This window comes from Loxodonta africana, chromosome 6 (genome assembly GCF_030014295.1).
Source record: "Loxodonta africana isolate mLoxAfr1 chromosome 6, mLoxAfr1.hap2, whole genome shotgun sequence".
Lineage (NCBI taxonomy): Eukaryota > Metazoa > Chordata > Mammalia > Proboscidea > Elephantidae > Loxodonta > Loxodonta africana.
This window is the reverse complement of record NC_087347.1, coordinates 94910877-94932726: the sequence shown is the minus strand read 5'-3', so window position 1 is coordinate 94932726 and position 21850 is coordinate 94910877. Positions and strand designations below refer to the sequence as shown.

The following is a 21850-nucleotide window of genomic DNA, read 5'->3' as shown; positions in this document are numbered from 1 at the left end:
TAGAACATACACGAGTTAAGAAGTATTAATAAATTACTTACCTTTAGAATGTCTTTTATTATCTTCTTCTCATCATGATATCGTGCTTTAAGATCCTCAACATAAAACTTGAAAAGGTCAAGTGCAGTTGATCCTAATGAAAAAACTAAAGAAGTCAAAAGCTAGCTCTAACCAAAGAGCTGCAATTACTTTTTTGTTTATAAAACAAAAACGAAACATAAAAAAGCACCCCCTCTCCCCCCAACACAATGACCTCCCTTTGTTCCATTCCAACTACTGTCATAAGTATAAATTAGGAAAGAAATGAATCTCACCAGGCTGACCAAGCATATTAGTGAATCTAATGTCAGAGCTAATCGTTGGATACAATTCCATCCAAGATGACATAGAATGCAGCTGTCCATGTTCATGCAATTCATCTAAAAATATCTGAAAAGGCCATTATATTTGAAAAGTCATCTTTGAGTACATTAAAATATTAATGTAATAAAAATATAAGTTAAAAACTTAGCAATATTTAAAACTCTTGTATCAATGTCATATATATAGCCAAACATTAAAAAAAAACTCTCCAGGCTTAGATCCAACTCAGTATTTCCTTTCCCTCACCTCCTTCCTTCTTTTTGTTTCCTTATATATTGTTCTTAACTATTCATATGTATTTCCATGAATGCCAAACCTTCAAAAAATGAGAGAAACCCCCATCTTTCAATTCTTTCTTCATTTTCTCCCTTTTTGACTAGTTTTCTCTTACCAAAGAAAAGACTTTCTTTTAAGCCTGAGCTTACTCACTCTTTCCCTTATCCTCAAAGGATCTGAAAGATCTAATTTTGCCTCTAATTACCTTTCAACTATTTGGCAACCCTTCACCTTTTTCTAGGAGTCCTTGGGCAGTGTCTTGTCTCTTGTAAGATAAAAAGTGATACAGGCCACGCCTCAGGGACACTCCACTTACCTGGGTGATCAGGGCCGTGACCTGAGTAAGGATGCTGCATCCCATCTTAATTTTCTTTAACAGAACCTAATCTTGCCTCACTAACCACAGGCAGAGATTAGGACTCACAGGAAAATTATATCAGATCATAAAATGGAGAACAACCAGATACTGGGAATCATGGCCTAGCCAAGTTGACACACAATTTTTCCAGAAACAATTCAATCCATGACAGTGACCTTCAGCATAATGGTGAGAGTTTTTAAAAATATGTCCTCCAGGTGATTCGGATGCACACTGAATTTTGAGAACCACTGCCCTAGGGATGACTAGGGGGTGGCCCTAGTGGTCTAGGGTAGTGTGCCCTACCTTAGACCAAACAGTTATTTGAAGAAACAAACTTCTTTGTTACTGAAGTTCCTAAATGTAGCCTTTATTCTAGTACAGTTGTTAACAGAAGAAACCCTGTCATAAAGACTACACGAATTCAAATTCTGGCTCCATTCTGCTTAACACAGTAAGCAATCAATGAACTCTAGCTGCTATTACAATAACCGAAATGGGCAATAAACAAAAAACATCTGTTGTAATGTGTAATTCATTGCTCCATGATATTTTCCATTACTGAGAGAATAAAAGGGAACCCTGTAGGGGAAAATTAGTCACTAGCCTATATACAGAGCATGTAACACAGTTCCTAGGCATGATGTTTAAGAATTAAGGCCCAGCCCCAAATTATACCATAGTAATCCTTACATTTGCTAACGACTAAACACCAACTACTAGTGACTCATCACACAAATTTTTCAGCATTCCCTCATGCTATTTCTCTTTCCCAACTGAAACCCTATCTAGCAATACTCACCTTAAACGCCAACATCTGCTACAGCTTTCTATATTCCCTTGCTTAAAAAGACTGTTCTCCTAAGTGAACCCCTAACTAATTAAAGAATTTAAGAGTTAAATGTGTATGGATCCTCCACAAAGCCTAGGTCAAGAAATCAGGGAAGAGGGGTCTCAAAAACCACTTACATAAATGTTTGGGTTTGGTAAACATATTTGAAAAACCAGGCAAGAAAAAGATGAGGCATTTTCTATTACCTGAAAAGATTCCCTATTTTTACGCTGTCGTCTCCTTTCTCTCAGCAAACTCTTCTGTTTTTCTTCCTCTTCTTCCTTTTCTAAAGCCCGAATGTGTTCTTCGAAGCAAATTAATGCATCTTCTTTGTCCATGTCTGAAGTGTTGTTTAAAAAAAATTTTTAAATCTCAAATATCAGTAAAGAAAGCAATTTGATAATGTGCATTAACTTCCTTATAAAATTCAAATTCACCTTTCAAAAGCCTTACATTTAAATTCAAATTGACTTGTAATTATCTAAATAGAGAAGTTTTAAAGAAACTTTCAGAGTTTCACGAAGACCTCATTAAAATACTCTAAATCCTAAGATGAAACAAAGGCTATGCACATAACAAAATTAATGAATATAAAGTTGTCATAATGAAATCTGTCAGCAATATTAGAATTACCCAAGGAGCTTTTTAAAGTTTAGATTTCTAAGCCCTACCCCAAATCTCTAAATTCAGGTGGGACATACTCAAGGTTGTATTTTGGCTCTCGTGGATTCGCTCTGATTTTCTTCAGTTTCAGCTTGAACTTGCATTATGAGCAGTTTATGGTCTGTTCCACAGTTGGCCCCTGGCCTTGTTCTGACTGATTATGATATTGAGCCTTTCCGTCAATTTGATTTCTCTGTGTTCCATCTGGCGAGGTCCATGTGTATAGTCGCTGTTCATGCTGGTGAAAGAAGGTACTTGCAATGAAGTAGTAGTTGGTCTTGCAAAATTCTATCATTCAATTTCCAGCATTGTTTCTATTACCAAGGCCATATTTTCCAACTACTGATCCTTCTTCTTTGATTCCAACTTTCACATTCCAATCGCCAGTAATTACCAATGCATCTTGATTGCATGGTCCATCAATTTCAGACTCCAGCAGCTGATATTTATCTTCTATTTCTTCATCTTTGGCCCTAGTGGTTGGTGTGTAAATTTGAATAATAGTCATATTAACTGGTCTTCCTTGTAGGCGTATGGATATTATCCTATCACTGACAGCGTTATACTTCAGGTTAGATCTTGAAATGTTCTTATTCACGATGAGTGCGACGGCATTCCTCTTCGAGTTGTCATTCCCAGCAGAGTAGGCTATATGATCATCCGATTCAAAATGGCCAATACCAGTCCATTTCAGCTCACTAATGCCTAGGATATCGATGTTTATGCGTTCCATTTCATTTTTGACGATTTCTGGTTTTCCTAGATTCATACTTTGTACATTCCAGGTTTCAATTAGTACTGCTTGTTTGCAGCTGGCTGCTTCTCATTTTGAGTCATGCCACACTAGCAAATGAAGGTCCCGAAAGGTCTATTCCATGAACATCATTAAGGTCAACTCTACTTTGAGGAGGCAGCTCTTCCCCAGTCATCTTTTGACTGCCTTCCAAGCTGGGGGGCTCATCTTCCAGCACTATATCAATGTTCTGCTGCTATTCATAAGGTTTTCACTGGATAATGCTTTTCAGAAGTAGGCTGCTGGGTCCTCCTTCCTAGTCTGTCTTAGTCTGGAAGCTCAGCTGAAACCTGTCCTCCATGGGTGACCAGATGAGTTGTAGAATGACATCAAAGAAAAAGACCAAGATGGGTGTCATAGGAGACTCTGAAACTTGTTCTCAAATGTAGAGGAGCCAAAACAAAAGGAAGAATTGATGAAGTAAAAGAACTCAACAGAAGATTTCAAAGGGCAGCTCAAGAAGACAAAGTATTATAATGACATGTGCAAAGAGCTGGAGATGGAAAACTAAAAGGGAAGAGCACGCTCGGCATTTCTCAAGCTGAAAGAACTGAAGAAAAAATTCAAGCCTCGAGTTGCAATAGTGAAGGATTCCATGGGGACAGTATTATATGATGCAGGAAGCATCAAAAGAAGATGGAAGGAATACACAGAATCATTATACCAAAAAGAGTTAGTCGATGTTCAACCATTTCAAGAAGTAGCATATGATCAGGAACCGATGGTACTGAAGGAAGAAGTCCAAGCTGCTCTGATGGCATCGGTGAAAAACAAAACTCCAGGAATTGATGGAATATCAATTGAGATGTTTCAACAAACAGATGCAGCACTGGAGGTGCTCACTCATCTATGCCAAGAAATATGGAAGACAGCTTCCTAGCCAACTGACTGGAAGAGATACATATGTATGCCTATTCCCAAGAAAGGTGATCCAACTGAATGTGGAAATTATAGAACAATATCATTAATATCACACGCAAGCAAAATTTTGCTGAAGATCCTTCAGAAATGGCTGCAGCAGTGTACTGACACGGAACTGCCAGAAATTCAGGCCGATTTCAGAAGAGGATGTAGAACCAGGGATATCATTGCTGACGTCAGATAGATCTTGGCTGAAAGCAGAAAATACCACAAAGATGTTTACCTGTGTTTTATTGACTATGCAAAGGCATTTGACCATGTGGATTTTAACAAATTATGGATAACATTGCAAAGAATGGGCATTCCAGAACACTTAACTGTGCTCATGAGGAACCTTTACATAGATCAAGAGGCAGTTGTTCGGACAGAACAAGGGGATACTGATTGGTTTAAAGTCAGAAAAGGTGTGCGTCACGGTTATATTCTTTCACCATACCTATTCAATCTGTATGCTGAGCAAATAATACGAGAAGGTGGACTATACAAAGAATGGGGCATCAAGATTGGAGGAAGACTCATTAACAACCTGCGTTATGCACATGACACAACCTTGCTTGCTGAAAGTGAAGAGGGCTTGAAGCACTTACTAATGAAGATCAAAGACCACAGCCTTCAGTATGGATTACAACTCAACAAAAAGAAAACAAAAATCCTCACAACTGGACCAATGAGGAACATCAAGATAAACGGAGAAAAGATAGAAGTTGTTAAGGATTTCATTTTACTTGGGTCCACAATCAACAGCCATGGAAGCAGCAGTCAAGAAATGAAAAGACACATTGCATTGGGTGAATCTGCTGCAAAGGACCTCTTTAAAGTATTGAAAAGCAAAGATGTGACCTTGAAGACTCAGGTGCGCCTGACCCAAGCCATGGTGTTTTCAATCGCATCATATGCATGTGAAAGCTGGACAATGAATACGGAAGACTGAAGAAAAACTGATGCCTTTAAATTGTGGTGTTGGCAAAGAATATCGAATATACCATAGACTGCCAAAAGAACGAACAAATCTGTCTTAGAAGAAGTACCACCAGAATGTTCCTTAGAAGCAAGAACGGCAAGACTACATCTTACATACTTTGGACATGTTATCAGGAGGGATCAGTCCCTGAAGAAGGACATAATGACTGGAAGAGTAGAGGGTCAGTGGAAAAGAGGAAGACCCTCAACAAGGTGGACTGACACAGTGGCTGCAACAACGAGCTCAAGCATAACAACGATTTGTAAGGATGGCGCAGGACCAGTGTTTCATTCTGTTGTGCACAGGGTTGCTGTGAGTTGGAACTGCCTCGAGGGCACCTAACAACAACATTCCAAATCTACTAAAGCATGATTTTGAGAAGGGAAGCCAAGAAAGCTATGATTTCCAAAAGAACAACTGGTTAAGTCAGAACAAGACAGTCCTTGGGGAAATCTAATGTAAGGTAACTCTAATCCATTTTTTTGCCTTCTCTAAGTCAAGTCATTTTCTCGGGAAGACAGCTTGAGTAAAATGTGGTTAACTGATTTGGTTCTTACCAAGCTACACACAAATGGCAAAATATAATTTCAGGTTTGACAGGTATGACGAACAATTTCAAGAATCATCTAATAAAGCTAATTTCTGGAAAAATATTTTGTCCTGAATTAAACTCAATTAGAAAAAAAATTCTACTAGTAAACAAAATACTTTTCCAGAAATGGACAAACTCCTGTAAAATTAAGCGACAATTTCATATACAAAGTGGGAATAATTCTCTGCTGCTGGAGAACTTTGTTTAAAATGGTTTCTCCCCACATTTAATCATTATTCTTACTCTGTAACTCTTCATCTTCTGCAAAAGTTGGATTATCCATCAGATACTGCTGGGCTTCAGACCAAGTAGTAGAGTATGTTACGTTAGCCATGTTGTCAAGTATATTTTTTAAGGCTTCCCAATTTCTCTTTCGCAACTGCTTTGCTTGTTCCTAAGACATAAGCATAAACACACTTTTTTGAAATTCAAAGAAACTATGATTATTTGAATTGCAATTACTGAGGGCTTCTTTATATTCTAACTCACCAGCAAATTTCAAATGTTATCTACTTAAATATCAGCATTATTTACTCTGCCAATGCTCTTGCCTAACCACCTGGCTCCATACTTACTTTCAATTTTTCACCTCTCTGTCTCTGGAAATCACGCTTTGTTTTGCTTTTTCTTTCCACTCCATAAATCTTAAAAATGTACCCATTCCTCTCCGTTTCCACTACTGCGTATTATTACAGTCTCAGTATACAACTAAAGTTCCTGTTGGCAAGTCATCCCAGTGGCTACATGCTAAGGTCTTCAATGACCTTCAGCTACGTTCAAACTGTCTCTGGTAACAGTACTGTTGTTTGCTGTCAAGTTGATTCTGACTCAAACAGATCCTACAAGACAGAGTAGAATTGCCCCATAGGGATTCTTAGGCTATAATCTTTATAGTAGCAGACGGCAAGGTCTTTTCTCCTGCACAGTGGCTAGTAGGTTCAAACAACTGTCTTTTGGTTAGCAGGTGAGCATTTATTAACCACTGCACTACCAGGGCTCCTTGATGTATATGTTCATGAAACACAGAATAATATAAAACATAACAGCACAGAATGAAATGGGCATGAACAGTCGTGGAGTTTTTAAAACAGTATCCTACAAATAATTACATGTTGCTGTTGTTCTTGTAAAGAGAATTTTAAGTAAATGCATTATAAACAAAAACAGCAAGTTATTTTCTAAAATAGGCATAAGTATCTTATTTTACAAAATAGACACAGAACAGCCAACTAATGAGAATTCAAGTTATAGCTGGATGAACCAGTAGTCACCAGTCTACATCGCTACTTATTATGCTGGATGGAGAGGGTTAAAGAAAATTATTATAGGAGGTATCCATTTCATCTTTAAACCTAACTTCTAATAAGCTTGTATCACATAAACTGGGTAAACTAAACACAAAAATGAACAAGTTATACAATAAATCCTAATCAAAATGAAGAAACGTCTAATTTATACATAACAAGCATTAAGAATGAGTAATACCTTTTCTTTTTTTGAAAGAAAGAACAAAACATCTTCATAGATTTCAAGACGATCACGTTCTGATATTGCATTCCAGACGTCCATCTCTCCGAACATTTGCTCTGCTTTTCTGTTAAAAAATTAAATGTTACGTTATAATAAACAGTAAAAACTAACTAAAAAAATTATGATTGAATTATAAAAAAAAGCTGCTAAATAGTTAGAAAAAAGACTAAACAGCTTAGGGCTGTATTTCTCCCAAGAGATAAGAGAAGATAATTCCCATGGGCAATATCTGTACTCTTGTTAGCTGCTGTCAAGTCCGTTCCCAACTCATGGCAGCCCCAGGCACAATACAGCTAAACGCTCCCCAGTCCTCCACCATCCCCACGATCAGTTGCCGATCAGGCCATTGTGATCCATAGGGCGTTCATCAGCTCATTTTCAGTACCAGATCACCAGGCCTTTCTTCCTAGTCTGGAAGTGCTGCTGAAATCTGTTTAGCCATCATAGCAACACAAAAGCCTTTACTGACAGGTGGTAGCCTCAATGACTGGGAATTAAACTGGGTCTTTCTCGTGGCAAGGTGAGAATTCTGCCACTGAATCACCACACCAACAGGTCTTGTAAGTCCTAGACTACCACTATTTCTTTAGTTAAAGTGGCTATGAAATTTACAATGAGACTAAATTACTGGAAATCTAGTTAACATATAAAAATAGGACTACTTAAAGAAATGAGTCCATTACTATGGCTTTCCTGGAAGAATGAGGAAAATAAAGTTCATATGAAGAATGATCTTAATAATTACCGCAAAAATTTTAATATTTAACTACCCATGATTTTAAATAAAATACTCTAAAATTAAGACTGATATATAAACACAAGTTTTTAAAACATCATACTTAATGAAAAGAGCCTATTTCTATTCTTAAGTAAGGGAGTCAGGCTTTGATTGTTAAATACAATCTTTCTCCCTTTCAGGCCTGATAAATAATTCAATGAATCTACAAATTAAATCCCAATACTGATTTATCTGCTACCTTATGAAACAGCCACACTCACATAATCATCTAACTTTATTTAATGAATGTCCGTCTACTCTGGATAAGATATCACACTTGGCAAAAAGTATGATGAAGAAAAAACACAGTAAACATACCACATGCATCATTAAAAATCTTACTTGTATCTGGTTGTAGAAGTCATTTTTTCATGATTTTCAAGGAAACGCTGAAACGATTCTTTAGCCTCTTTGTATTTTGATCTTGCTTCTTCTTTTTCTTCTTTCTCAGTCTGGACTTTGTAAGCATTAAAGGCCTGCTTTTTTTCACTCAACTTTGCTAAAGCACTAAATAATGAAAAAATACAGTTTCAGAGTAAATGAAGGCAGGATAATAAAATGTTAGTTTTGAAAGAATAATACAAATACTTTTATGCGTAAATTAAGAAAATTTCAGTCAAAAGTTAAAGACAAAAAATGGTTTTAGAAGATCATTTCTAATTCTAATTTCATCTGTATCAGGGTGCTCATATTGTATGATAAGCCTTTTAGAAGGCTTTTTTGGGATGATACCAGTCTGAAAACGTTATATAATTTCAAGTATAAGACATTCTGGAAAAGACAAAACTACAGAGACAGTAAAAAGATCAGTTGTTTGGAGATGTTCAGGGGAATGAGGAAAGGGATGAAGACAGCACTGAAACAATACACCAATGTGTAATGGTAGACGCATTTTGGTATGCATTTGTTAAAACCCACAGTACACCACAAAGTGAATGCTGATAAAAACTATGGATTTTAGTTAATAATCATGTATCAGTATTAGTTCATCAGCTGTAACAAATGTACACACAAATGCAAGATGTTAATAACAGAAACAGCATGCAGCGGGGAGAGGGAGTACATGGGAATTCTACTTTAAGTACAGTTTTTCTATAAACCTGGACTCCACCCCCCACCCAAAAAAGTCTATTTTTTTAGAAGGCTCTTTTGGTTTATAGCAGACGTTAAAAAAAAAAAGAGAGTAGTTAATAAGGGTTAAAAGCCATATAATTCTTCACTATTTTGAATTTGTCAGCATGCTATACTTAAAGTGAAAAGAAAGTAAAAAGTTAGGTATTACCTGTATCGTGGATCGTTAATAATCATTTTCATAGCTTGCTCCCATGAAGCATTAGATGGTACCCGCTGAAAACCATTGAAAAAAAAAATTAATATTTCACACAAATACAGTAAAAGTCATGCAACAGGGAACAAAGTATAATACTCACTGCAAACATCAAGCACTTCTCTTTGCAGGAGTTTGAAAAAAGTTCTAAAAAAATAATCTTTTATTGAAGCAAGGCAAATCTGTGTAATATACCTATAGACTGAAAAGAAAACTTGAACTGAAATTTAAACAGAGCATGAAATACTTTCTCTTTAGACTACTGATTAAAACAATTATTATAAATAAAAAACCTCATATTAAATACTAAGGTGGAATTTGTGTAGTGCCTGTACATAATAGCTTTATTTAAAGTAAAGGTCAAAAAAATGTTCAAGAGAACAAGACAAATTTAGTTCATCTTCATTACAACAGTTCATGAGATTAATATTTTCAATAAAGCCATCAATACGCTGGTATTATTATATACAGTAATACCTTTTCTTTCAATAATTCTTTGAAGGCTTGTTTTGCCTCTTCCTTTGTATTCCAAGTATATGTTTTTTTTGCTGGTTGACTTTCCTCTTCTTCCTTTTTGGGAGTAAAACTAGAGAGAGATTTAAACATGTTATTCATCATTTAAATACACGTTTGCCTCATTTAACAATACCTTCATTGATCAATATTTAAATGTTCGGTGTTGAGCTAAAATTTGACAATTTAAGAATAAACTCTCCTACGTGAACAGTAAAAACATATTTGAAGACAAAAACAAAATAAAAGAGTAATAATTTTTCTGACCCTGTGTTGCGGTAATATTTAATTGCACTAAAAAAGTAGCTCCACTAGTTCACTGCTTAATACTTTCAAATGGCTTAAAATAACTCAGCATTTGTGCAAATGTGTGTGAATATAAATATGATGTAAAGCTCAATTTAAATCAAGGTCACTTTTGTAAATATACTTTCAGTGGAACACAGCCACATGTATTTGTTTTCATAGTTTATGGCTGATTTCGTGCTGCCACAGCAGAGTTGAACAGCTGCAGAGACTGTGTAACTCACAAAGCCAAAAACATTTACTATGTGACCTTTTATAGAAAAAGTATGCCAAACCTTAATCTCAAAGAAAAAATTAACACAACTAAGAATTATCAGCTATGCTTGCTGTATGGGGTCTCTCTGAAATTAAAGAAAAAAAAAAAAAGTTATATAAACCTTGAAATCTTTCTCCAACTTAGGGGAAGAGGCTGGAGCAGGCACTAAACAGAAATAATAAAAATACTCGTATCTTTTAAATCAAGTAACTTCATTATGGGAAATCTATTTAAAATTAGCAGAAAAAAAATATTGGAAAGAAACTAGAGCAATGGAAAATCATGCTTATAACGTTTATGCAAGAGCATAGGAAGATTCTTAAAACCAAAAGCTTATTATAATGATCCAGGCAATATAATAAGGAAATGCTAGAAGAAAAAAAAGCAGATGACACATGCTTGTTAAAATCAGGAAAAGCAATTGTGAAAAAAATATGATTAAATGTGAAAAACTGGTAAAAGAATGTTATTCAAAAAACCTAAACGTCTATCAGTAGAATAATTAAATACATGCATATGGAAACAGTAACACCATGTCATCATTCAACATGATAGGCTATATACCTCTATCAATGTGGAAGATGTCTCTCATATACACACACATTATGTATCTCTACATGCTTTTTTTTTTAACATAAAAAGGGCAGGACAGAAAATATTAACAATTTCTCTTTTATGTCTTCAAATATGTCATCTAGATTTCTTTCTAAAACTTCTAATCAGAAAAAATTATAAGGCTATTTTCACTTTGGGGAATTTCCATAATTGAAACAAACGAACATAAAGAAAAGGGTGGAAGATGAAAGCAATACGCTTAAATATCAAGATGGATTATCATGTTAGGATCTTGAGATCATGGTTCATATTTTCTTTTTTATACATGTGGATACCTTTACAAGAGAGCTCGACCACGTATCTTACAGCTGCATAAAGTGTGGCACTGTGAAGTATTACTAGATAGCTGCATAAAGCATACCCCTGCGAAACTGTACTAGATTACGGATTAGTCAAGTACATACAAAGTTTAAACAGATACAGCTATTTTGTTTTATTAAAAAGCTGTACCAATTTAGGACAGTGGTGAGTTTTCCTATACCCTGTAATCTTGTTTACTTTTGTCTACTTGATTCTTGCTCAAATGGTAGAAAAATAATCCTAATATTATTGTTAATTTGTCTTTAATTATCATTATAACTTTACATATACTTACCAGACAACTGTATTTCTTTTTTGGCTAATTTCCTTTTCTTACCCTTAATGCATTTTTCTACAAAACTGTTTGTACTTTTTTCTTATTGGTATGTAGGAGACTGAAAACCAGAAAACACCAATAGCCAAGGAAGCAATAAAACAATTTTAGTGCTCTATCTGGCAGGGCTTCCTTAACTTCTACAGCTGATATCTGTGTACTCAACACCAAACCCCAGCACTCCCTAGCAGTGCTGTATTAAGACATATTGGAGGCTGAGGCAAAAGGAGTATTCTTTTTGAAATAAAACTGGTCTCGTGTTTATTCAAAATTTGGGTTATTTTGTTAGAGTTTTTACATCAATTTTTACTTAAAATACTGTGTATCTTGATTAGTTTTGTTGGCATCTCCTTAAATCTGTGCCTCACTCACCATACTCTACCACAACCTATTCCTAAAGCTTCAGTTCATTAGTTTTCCAACAGTCTGGTGACATGACCCAACAAAATTTAGCCTCAAAATTAATTCATTATCTAGAGGTTTGTGTTCTGATTCACAGAAGTATTTAAACACTTACTGTCCACTAACTGGAAACCCTAGTGGCACAGCAGTTAAGAGCTATGGCTGCTAACCAAAAGACTGGCAGTTGGCACTGATTTTCAGTAAGCTAGTTACTAAACTTACTCAGCTACAGTTTCCTGCTTAGATGTTTCTTCTCCTGTATTACTGGATACTTCAACACTTTGCTCTTGAACAGCCGAGGTACTACTAGTAAGTTGTGCTTGTTCTTCAGTTGAAATAGTTACTGTGTTTTCATTATCTACAACAGTAGCAACAATGGAAGTAACTTCAGGCTCAGTAACTGGAACAGTTCCACTGACAGTATTAGAAGTAGACGTGGAAGCACTGGCATTGGCTGCTGCAGCAGCTGCTGCTGCAGCAGCTGCCGCTGCAACAACAGCAGCTGCTGCTTCTGCAGCAGCCATAGTGCTCATTGTAGTCGGAATTTCTGTTGTAGGAACTGGGGCTGCTGAGGTGGTAGTGGACTCTTCTTGCTTACTACAGACGGAAAAAAAAGAAGTATTTCATGACTATAATGATAAAGTCAAATAAAGTTAGTTCCTAATTATCATAAAATCAAATAAGAAAAATGATCATGGGGGGGGGACAAGGTCAGTACTGCCAAACTATAAAGCCATTCAAAAAGATTAAAACCACACAATGAAACTATATGTCTCTGACTTAACTGGGCAAATGCTGGTGATAATGCGTAACAGGCACTCAGGCAAGTCTCCCATTTCCAAAAGTCCAATAATTATCTGCATTTACAAAATGCCCTATCAATAAGACTACATTACACCATAAAAAGTAACATATCGTACGCTTCTATAAAAACTCTAAATTCTCTCCATTTCCCCCCTTAAAAAGCATGAGGAAAAGAAATACAGATATAACACTGCATCCATTTGCAAACTAATTCAAACCAAATTGTGCATTTTTTAAGTAACAATCTTAATTGTTGAAGAATGCTGTCCAAATTGAAGTAATTATTGTCTAGTAAAGTTGTTTTTAAAGCATCACTTACATATCCTGATCGAACTTCCCTCTCCTATGTGCACCCCCCTCAACAAAACTTCAGATACAAAAACTAACACATTAAATGCTATTTATAGTATAAAGCACACAGACAGCTAGAACAAGGATGTTACAAGTGGACCAAATTTTTAAATCTGTACTGATATTCAAAAATGCTTACCTGCTTTCTTCAGCTTTGATCATTGCTATTAAAGAGGAAAAGGAAAAGTCATCTACTGTATACTCTTAAAATACAATCACTGAAAACAAACTTTAAAAGGAGATAAAAGTATCACACAATAGGATTTATAGTACTAAAAAAAAAAAAAATCATTGTATAGAATGCTTGCTCCAAAGTTCCAGGACACCAATTAAAGAATGAAAATAAATTTAGGTAACAGCAGCTATTAAGAAACCTTCCCCCACAAAGCTAGTTTCCCAAAGGCTGTTGGCTATTGCAAAAAGTCCCTGAAAGTTTCTGCGTAATTCTGGAATAAAATAGTATTTCCTCCAGGGATAGAACTGGTTTTATTATTATTATTATTATTTTAATACTAAATTCAAAGTGGGATCAAATTCATATCATGAAACCCAAACACATATATACTAGCATTGACAAATAGTTATGCACGCCAACTATCTGTAGTAGGGTTATATCAAAAATGAGCTTGATACTTATGAAATGAATAAACTGGGTATTGACCTATCTACAATATTATTATTAGCCAATGCTAGTATAGATAATTTCAACTGAGTTAAAGATTTGCATTCAATATTGTAACTTTCATTCTAGTTAACTTAAATTTTTCTTCAGGGGTATCAAAAGAATCTCATTTATTCAGCATCATTAGCGAATGAGATGCTCCGTGTAAGTGATAATATATGCTTAACTTTATGAAAATATTTGAAAGTCTTATCCTCCTTTAAAGGAAAACATCTGAGATTCTGTTTAGGATGGCTGACAAAATACATACTTAAGGGGGTATTATCAGTAAAAAACTAACGCATTTCTGATACAGTGATGATCTAAATTAATGAGGTGACACAGGGAAAAGTAAATGCATTGAAGCCACAGTGCCTTTTAAAAATGTTTATTTTTTGCTTCCTGTCAGATATCATTCGACATTGCTACCTACTTTATTAGCCTCATTCTTTTATCATCTGTTAATTCTAATCTGGTATAGTTTGTGATAGTATATTCTACTAAAAACGAGAGTAGAAGAACCAAATTCTCAATTCTTACTATATATCTTCTGCTATCATCTTAACCCCTGGGTTTTATACTAAGACATATTTCTAGATTTTCAGGGGTATTCTGAGCAGTTGAGGAGGATGAAAAACTCCTCCTTTGTAAGTGAGGCGTTGTATTTGCTTACCTTAATTCTTCCATAACAAACGTATCAAGGCTATTTTACAAGGTAATGCTAAAATGAAATCAGCATTAAATTTACAGTCTGACCACATAATAATAAAACTCAAACTGATAAGGATTCATGGTTCTCCACTATCTGCTACCCATAAATGGGGCTGAGTTGCATGTCCTGTACATGCACCAACACAGACAGCTGTATTCAGAAATATTGTTAAAGACCATGTTCAATTTTCCAGTGATTAAATTTTAAAGGCTACAAGCTCATTTATAATATAACCCTTAAATGAAAAAAAATTCTTTGAATTAGAAATCTTTCACTGCAGGTCTATCCAATCATGGTTAGTGAACATTACTGACATACTCTAAAAGTGTTAAATAATGACAGAAAATGAATTATCAAAGCAGCTCACCATGCAGGTTTGATTTTGTAATAAGACTTCCAGCAACAATGGTATTCTGGTATCCTAGTTTCAGTGGAATCAAATCAAATAAAAATCTATTTAAAATCTATAGAACTGAAAGCTAGAGCAACATCAAAATAAGAGCCCATTAAAGTGTTACACCATTTAAAACATTCTAATCATTTAATTTTTAAAAATAATGTCTTTGTACAATCCTATTTAGAAATGATTAACTGTTTCAATGTGAACGACTTATGGATGTTTAAAAAAGTTACATAAAAAGAATTTTTTTTCCTGTTTTACCTTCAAGATCCTCAAGTTCTTTAGGTTTGGCCCAGCGGGATTCTTTTGTTTGAGAATTATAATAGTAAGGCTTTCCAGAGTCCGATTTGTACTCCTTCCAAGGACATTTAGATAACAGTTGCTAAAAGGAAATAAAAACCTTCAAGTAATAGTAATGTATCAAGCATCACTTATCATTCACATCACTGTTTTCACTATACAGTATATTATCAACCTGTACAATTCTAAAACTTGTGAGACAGTGGTCATAATATAAGCTGCCGATTAATGAATGCATACTAAATGCTCTCTTAGGTCATCTGAATGTATTATTTAATCTTTACAATAACCCTGCAAATGTTATACTATTATTCCAATTCTACAGACTAGGAAGCTACAACTTAAAGAGATCAAGCAATCTGTCTGAGGTAATATGCCTATTAAGAAGCAAAGCAGATTCAAAACCAGGTCTACCTGAATTTCAAAACCTGTGTGTTTACCATTTATACCTCACTGCAGGTAAAAATTACCATCCACATTTCATGAACAGATTTCTCTAATATTAATACAAGTAGGAAAAAACAAAATCTAGGGAAAAGCATAGTCTGGTTTAGGCATGCTTACATTTCAGTATCATGACAAATAATTTGTTATAATACTATTATGAACTAATATAAAAATACAATATAGATGTCAATACTTATACAGGGTGGTGTAAGAAGGCTACTGAAAACTAAAATCTAGGCGAAGTGTCTTGGGGGAAACAGATAATTAGGAAGTATCACTCTCTACAAGTCAGTAAAGGTATAAATAAAAATACGTAATATCAGCCTCCCTCCCAGGCACGCTGTGCTCATTTGTGTGATGGCCTGGAAAATACTTTTACCTTCTCAAATTATTTATTTAAAAAGTGTACTACCAGCTAGATAACAACTTAAGTATAGTTTAGAATGCCATCTCAACTCTTACTTAGCACTCCAGAGTTCCTAATTAAACCTCATGCAATATTACTTACTCAGTTTATTCATTCAACCATAACTTTTACTTCCACATATGTATATTTTAAGTGGTAAAATTTGCAACATAAAATGAAATTTACATACTTTCGGGGGGGAGGCACTTTCAGCAAAGAGGCAGACATTAATTTTCCGCTCTAAGAGAAGAAAGTATTTGTAGGTAATGTCATTTCATCTCTATGACCCCACCCCCTTCGGAAATTTTGAAGAACGAGGTGAAATCTAACATCTCTTGAAATCACCCAGGTTTTGCGATAAAGAGGGAAAAAATTTTAAATGTAAATTAAAAAATAAAGGGCAAGCAAAAGAGTCTTTTTTTCCCCAACTCTTTAAACGACCGTTCTCAAACTGACTGCACCCTACAAGTGTTACTGATCAGGGGCAGAATCAGTAAATTAGTCTGTCTATAGAAGATATGGAAACCCTGGTGGCATAGTGGTTAAGTGCTATCAGGCAGTTCTACTCTGTCCTATAGGGTCACTATGAGTCGGAATCGACTCGACAGCAGTGGGTTTTTAGTGGGTTTATAGAAGATAATGACTTTTATTGTTCCTGCTGACGGGTGTGACTGCATTAACCTTCTTCCACTCTGAATGCCTTTATAGCACCCACTTCTGGGAAGTAAGCAGCACTGCTCCTTGGATAGTCAAATATCCACATAATCCTTAAAAAAAAAAAAAAATTTTCCCTAACCTAAATAATGGCCTTCAAAATTTTACCTCAGCAGGTGTTTTAAGATCATCTGGTTTCTCCCAAGTAGACTGTTTTGTTTCAGTATTGTAATAGTAAGTCCTTCCATCAGGTGATTTATGTTCGGTCCACATTGATTTCTAAAGGATAAAAAGACAAAGATTTAAATTATGTAACAACATGACAGTATCAGTATTAATAGTTTCAAAGCAATACATACATGAAGAAAAGTATAAATGGGCATACTCTGACAGTGTAAGTCATTTAGAATAATTCATCAATACAAGTTGGTAGGAAATTGAAAAACACGATACAGATAGTCCCCGACTTAGGATGGGGTTCCGTTCCGATAACTCTGTTTTAAGTTGATTCTGATTTAAGTCGAATACTTTAAGTTTTCATTATTATTGCCTTTTATTATCAATATCTTTATAAGTCTGATCTTTGTCTTTGGGGATTGGGAATGTCAGTACTAACTTACAGATATATTTTAACACATACATATCTACACATTGCTAATGACAGGATGTACAAAAAAACCCAGATGGTTGTTAAGTATAGTTTGTCAAAACCTGAATGCATCCTAAGTCGGGGACTACCTGTATTTAAAAAGTACAATTTGGATCAACTCTTGTTTTAGGATACCTCTCTGTTCTTTAGAGTGCTATCTCAACTCTTACTTAGCACTCCAGAGTTCCTAATCAAACTTCGTGCCATTATTTACTCAGCTTAGTCATTCAACCTTAACTTTTACTTCCACATATGTATACTTTAAATGGTAAAAATTTCAACATAAAATGAAATTTACATACTTTCCGGGGGAGGCCCTTTCAGGATACCTAGTCTTTAAAATTACATGGATAGGATGGCTCTCTTGAGAATGGTCATTTTGTAACACATATATCTAAGACCACCTTTCAGGGCAAATCTGCGCTTAGTGGATAAAAAAGAACATATGGACTAAATGCTAACGTAGTATAATAAGTTCAACCATTCTAATCCAAAGAATACCTACACCAACTTGGATAAAGTTCTAAATTGGTACGCCATGATGACCAAAACCAAACCAAACTCACTGCTGTTGAGTCAATTCTGACTCACAGCAACCCTACAGGACAGAGCAGAACTGCCCCATAGTGTTTTCAAGAAGTGGCTGGTGGATTTGAACTGCCAACCTTTTGGTTAGCAGCCAAGCTCTTAACCACTGTACCACCAGGGCTCCATTGTCAAAATTGGAAAGAATGGTTTTCAGATGACACAATCGGTATCTAACAATCAAAAGAAGAAATTTAACAAAGATAAAATGTGAAACCAAATGCCTTGAAACAAGATAGGTTAGATAAGGGCTGGTGTGAAACTAGTCATAGAATATAGTTTTACTTTTAAATAAGGACCCAACAGAACCATACTAAGAACCTACTAAAAGTTGCTAATGAAACCTCAGACATCAACAGACATGACCGAATCAAGGCTGGTTAAGAGTTTTCCAAGGTATCATAAATAAATTACTGGATGAGATCCAAATACTGGGTCCAGTTCTGGGCACAAGAATTTTTCAGATGGTAACAAGCTTAAAATATCCTTGGAGGAAGGTTGTAAAAATGATCTATACATTTCTTCAAATTTAAGATACAACAGTATTATACATACCCTTAAGAAAGAAAAAAATAAAAAGAAACTGTCAAACTATCACGATTTTTTTACCACTCAGATTTTACTTTAAACTCACTTTAAAGATTTAGATTTACTTAAACATTAGTTTTATCACTTATCACATCTGCGCATATATAAAAGGAAAATAAGGCAAATAATTTAGTCATGCTATTCCTTAAATAAGGAGCCCTGGTGGTACAGTGGTTAAGTGCTCCAGCTGCTAACCAAAAGGTTGGCAGTTCGAACTCACCAATTGCTCTGCAAAAAAAAGTGATGACAGTCTGCTTCCGTGAAGATTATAGCCTTGGAAACCCTATGGGGGCACTTCTACCCTATCGTACATGGTTGCTAAGGGTCAGAATTGACTCATCAGCAACGGATTTTTGGTTTTGGTATTCCTTAAAAAGTTTCTTCACACTGAAACCACTTTTTGTCTGAGTCACTGATGTCCACACAGCATCATCCTCTTTGGCATCAAGAATGTTGGTAATGCAGCATTTTTAAAAAGAACCGTAAAACAACTGGTACTGCTTCTTAATCTTCTTTAGTAATTACTTAAAGCTGACCTATCTTTCTTCTTGGTTTATCGACTTTGTTGAGGAATACAGTTGAACTACCCTTGACTTCTGCTTTGGGAATGTGGCTAACCATATATGACTCATCATTTTTCCACTTTCACCATTATCATCTTATCCCTAAAAGTTAATAGGGTGCTATGCCATTATTACTACAATTTCCTTTCAACCCACTGACATCCATTTTTCTGATGTTGGCTCTTCTGCTATTCACTCATGTACAACTACACCATAACAGCTGCCTAGATATCAGAGATCACAAAAACAATCATGGATTATAGAACGCATCCCAATTTCAGGGATATTAGAAAAGTTAAATAAAATATACTAATTGAAAACTAGTTAACTTAAAGAATATTTGCAAAATTGGTAGGTGGAAAGCCAAGAGAAGAACTTAACATGGATACAACAACACATGAGCCAAGATGCTTATGTGCTATAACTTTTGAGATACAAACTAGAGCTACTGTAAATGAATTACAGAAAGAAAGTTGTTAGGATTCAGAGAAAGAGCTTTATAAAATTTGGGCTGTTCGATAACAAAAAGATCGGCCCTTACCATAGATCTGTAAGTTATCTGACACAACTAGTAATACAATGGGTTTCTGCACGACACAGCATGACAGATAATTTCAAAAGGCATCAAAGAAAGATGACATTCACCTGAAATAAACATATGAGCTGATGGAACAAAAAAGGGGCACTATACAGCTGACCAAATAATGGGAAGGGGACAGAAGGTAGTAGAAAAATAGTAACAAATTTAGTATTTACTATATTGTTTGAGTGTTTCAACTACACTACAATTCAAGTTTGATCATTATATCCATTTTACAGACAAGAAAACCAAGGCTTGGGAATATTAATAACTTCTTCACTGTGACTAAGAAATGATAAAACTAGAACTCAGTCATATCTGCTGCTAAAGACCACATTTTAGCTCTGAAATACGATCTCAAGCACACAATATTCAGTAGCAGACTAATTACTAGTTAAATTTTTCATTAACTAGGGCCGTGTTGTACCAGGCTATATACTATATATGCTTTGCACCAACTCTCAATTCATTCTCTTAATAACCCTATCAGTTAGGTATTATTATTATCCCCATTTCACAGATGAGAAAACAGAGAGAGAAAAAATAACTTGCTCAAGATACCTCTAGTGAGAAGCTGAATATATTACGTCCCTGCCCAAACAAAGATCTTACTAACAAGGGATCCAACCCTTGGTATTAACAGAAACTAAATCATCTCAGGCAGGAAAAGAAATTATGTATGTACTGATGTCTTAACAAATATCCCAAACGGCACTTACAGAAGTCAATACTGGAGTGGGAAAAATGATTTAACTGATAATCATTTACTTGTCACTAGTCTCTTCTGTAAAAGTGTATAATCTACAACTTGAAGTGAAACCATAATTTGTTAAAACTTGCTTCTGGAAAAACTATTTAAAACCAAATGTATCTCAATGCTGAATACAAGATGAAGAATGGCTTAAAATATTAATGGATATAGCAACCTCTGGAAAGATCTTCACAGGATAAGACTCACAATCAAGTAGTTCTTAAGCAATGCAAATTTATATCAACATAGTCTAGTCATAAAACAAAATGGATATAAATGACAGCATTAGTTATTAAAGTCTATTTATTTATCTGCCTATCAGAGACTTAGCTTGCCCTTGCAGAATGGTGGGAAATGTAACAAAAACTTAGATTTCTATTTTGAATGAGACAAAGCCAGAAAAGTACTTTTAACCTCAAAGCTGGTTACTTTGGGGTCTTGGCAGGTCTTCAGAATTACTTTATTACTGACATAGTTAATGTACCAATAAAAAAATGAGACACTAAATGACAGTTATGGGGAAATGATTCAAAGTTAACATTTTTACAAATGATTAACTTGGAGGACGTATTTACAAAATAAGGGATGCAAAAAAATTATCCCTAATATACAAAAATCTGTTTCTATTAAAATAATGTAATGGAAAAATAAACATGGCCATTAACAGAATATAATACAGATAATATAATCAATGTTCAACTTCATTAGTAAACAAAGAAGTACAAATTAAAATGAAAACTGTGCTCAACAAATGAGTGAAAACTAAAGACATATAATTTTAAAAGGGTATGAAAAAGAGTATTCTCCTTTACTACAGATGGCAGTGAAATTAGCATAAATTATCTGAAGGGCGATTTAACAGTACCTTTTTATTTATCAGTAGGAAACCCTGGTGGCAAAGTGGTTAAGAGCTATGGCTGGTAACCAAAAGCTGCAGTTCGAATCCCTCAGGTGCTCCTTGGAAACCCTGTGGGGCAGCTCTACTCTGTCCTAAAGGGTTGCTATGAGTCAGAATCAACCTGATGGCAGTGGGTTTGCGTTTCTGGACTGGTATTAAGGAAACCCTGATGGCCTAGAGGTTAAGAGACCAAAACATCAGCAGTTCGAATCCACCAGACGCTCCTTGGAAATCCTATGGAGTAGTTCTACTCTGTCCTGCAGAGTCACTATAAGTTGGAATCAACTCGACGGCAATTAGTTCAGTTTGGGTTATCCGTGCTAAGAAGCCCTGGTGGCAGAGCGGAAACCCCGGGGGTATAGCAGTTAAGTGCTACGGCTG

The 21850-nt window shown here is 35.2% G+C and overlaps 1 protein-coding gene across 4 annotated transcripts in view; it reads right to left on the bottom strand.

Moving 5' to 3' along the window:
• The window catches only part of PRPF40A (pre-mRNA processing factor 40 homolog A), a 61411-nt gene that overhangs the window by 10937 nt on the left and 28624 nt on the right, over positions 1 to 21850 (bottom strand). For 2 of the 4 annotated variants that reach the window (XM_010586315.3, XM_010586316.3), the window contains exons 6-18: positions 17024 to 17134; positions 15310 to 15430; positions 15016 to 15069; positions 13415 to 13439; positions 12343 to 12717; positions 9872 to 9980; positions 9350 to 9414; positions 8410 to 8574; positions 7245 to 7353; positions 6003 to 6153; positions 2036 to 2169; positions 315 to 429; positions 42 to 145 (exon numbers count right to left, since the gene is read on the bottom strand). In XM_010586315.3, coding sequence (XP_010584617.3) covers positions 42 to 145; positions 315 to 429; positions 2036 to 2169; positions 6003 to 6153; positions 7245 to 7353; positions 8410 to 8574; positions 9350 to 9414; positions 9872 to 9980; positions 12343 to 12717; positions 13415 to 13439; positions 15016 to 15069; positions 15310 to 15430; positions 17024 to 17134 — 1638 coding nt within the window. The remainder of the gene's footprint in view (positions 1 to 41; positions 146 to 314; positions 430 to 2035; positions 2170 to 6002; positions 6154 to 7244; positions 7354 to 8409; positions 8575 to 9349; positions 9415 to 9871; positions 9981 to 12342; positions 12718 to 13414; positions 13440 to 15015; positions 15070 to 15309; positions 15431 to 17023; positions 17135 to 21850) is intronic. The other 2 variants (XM_003405843.4, XM_003405842.4) reach the window with 1 other exon arrangement.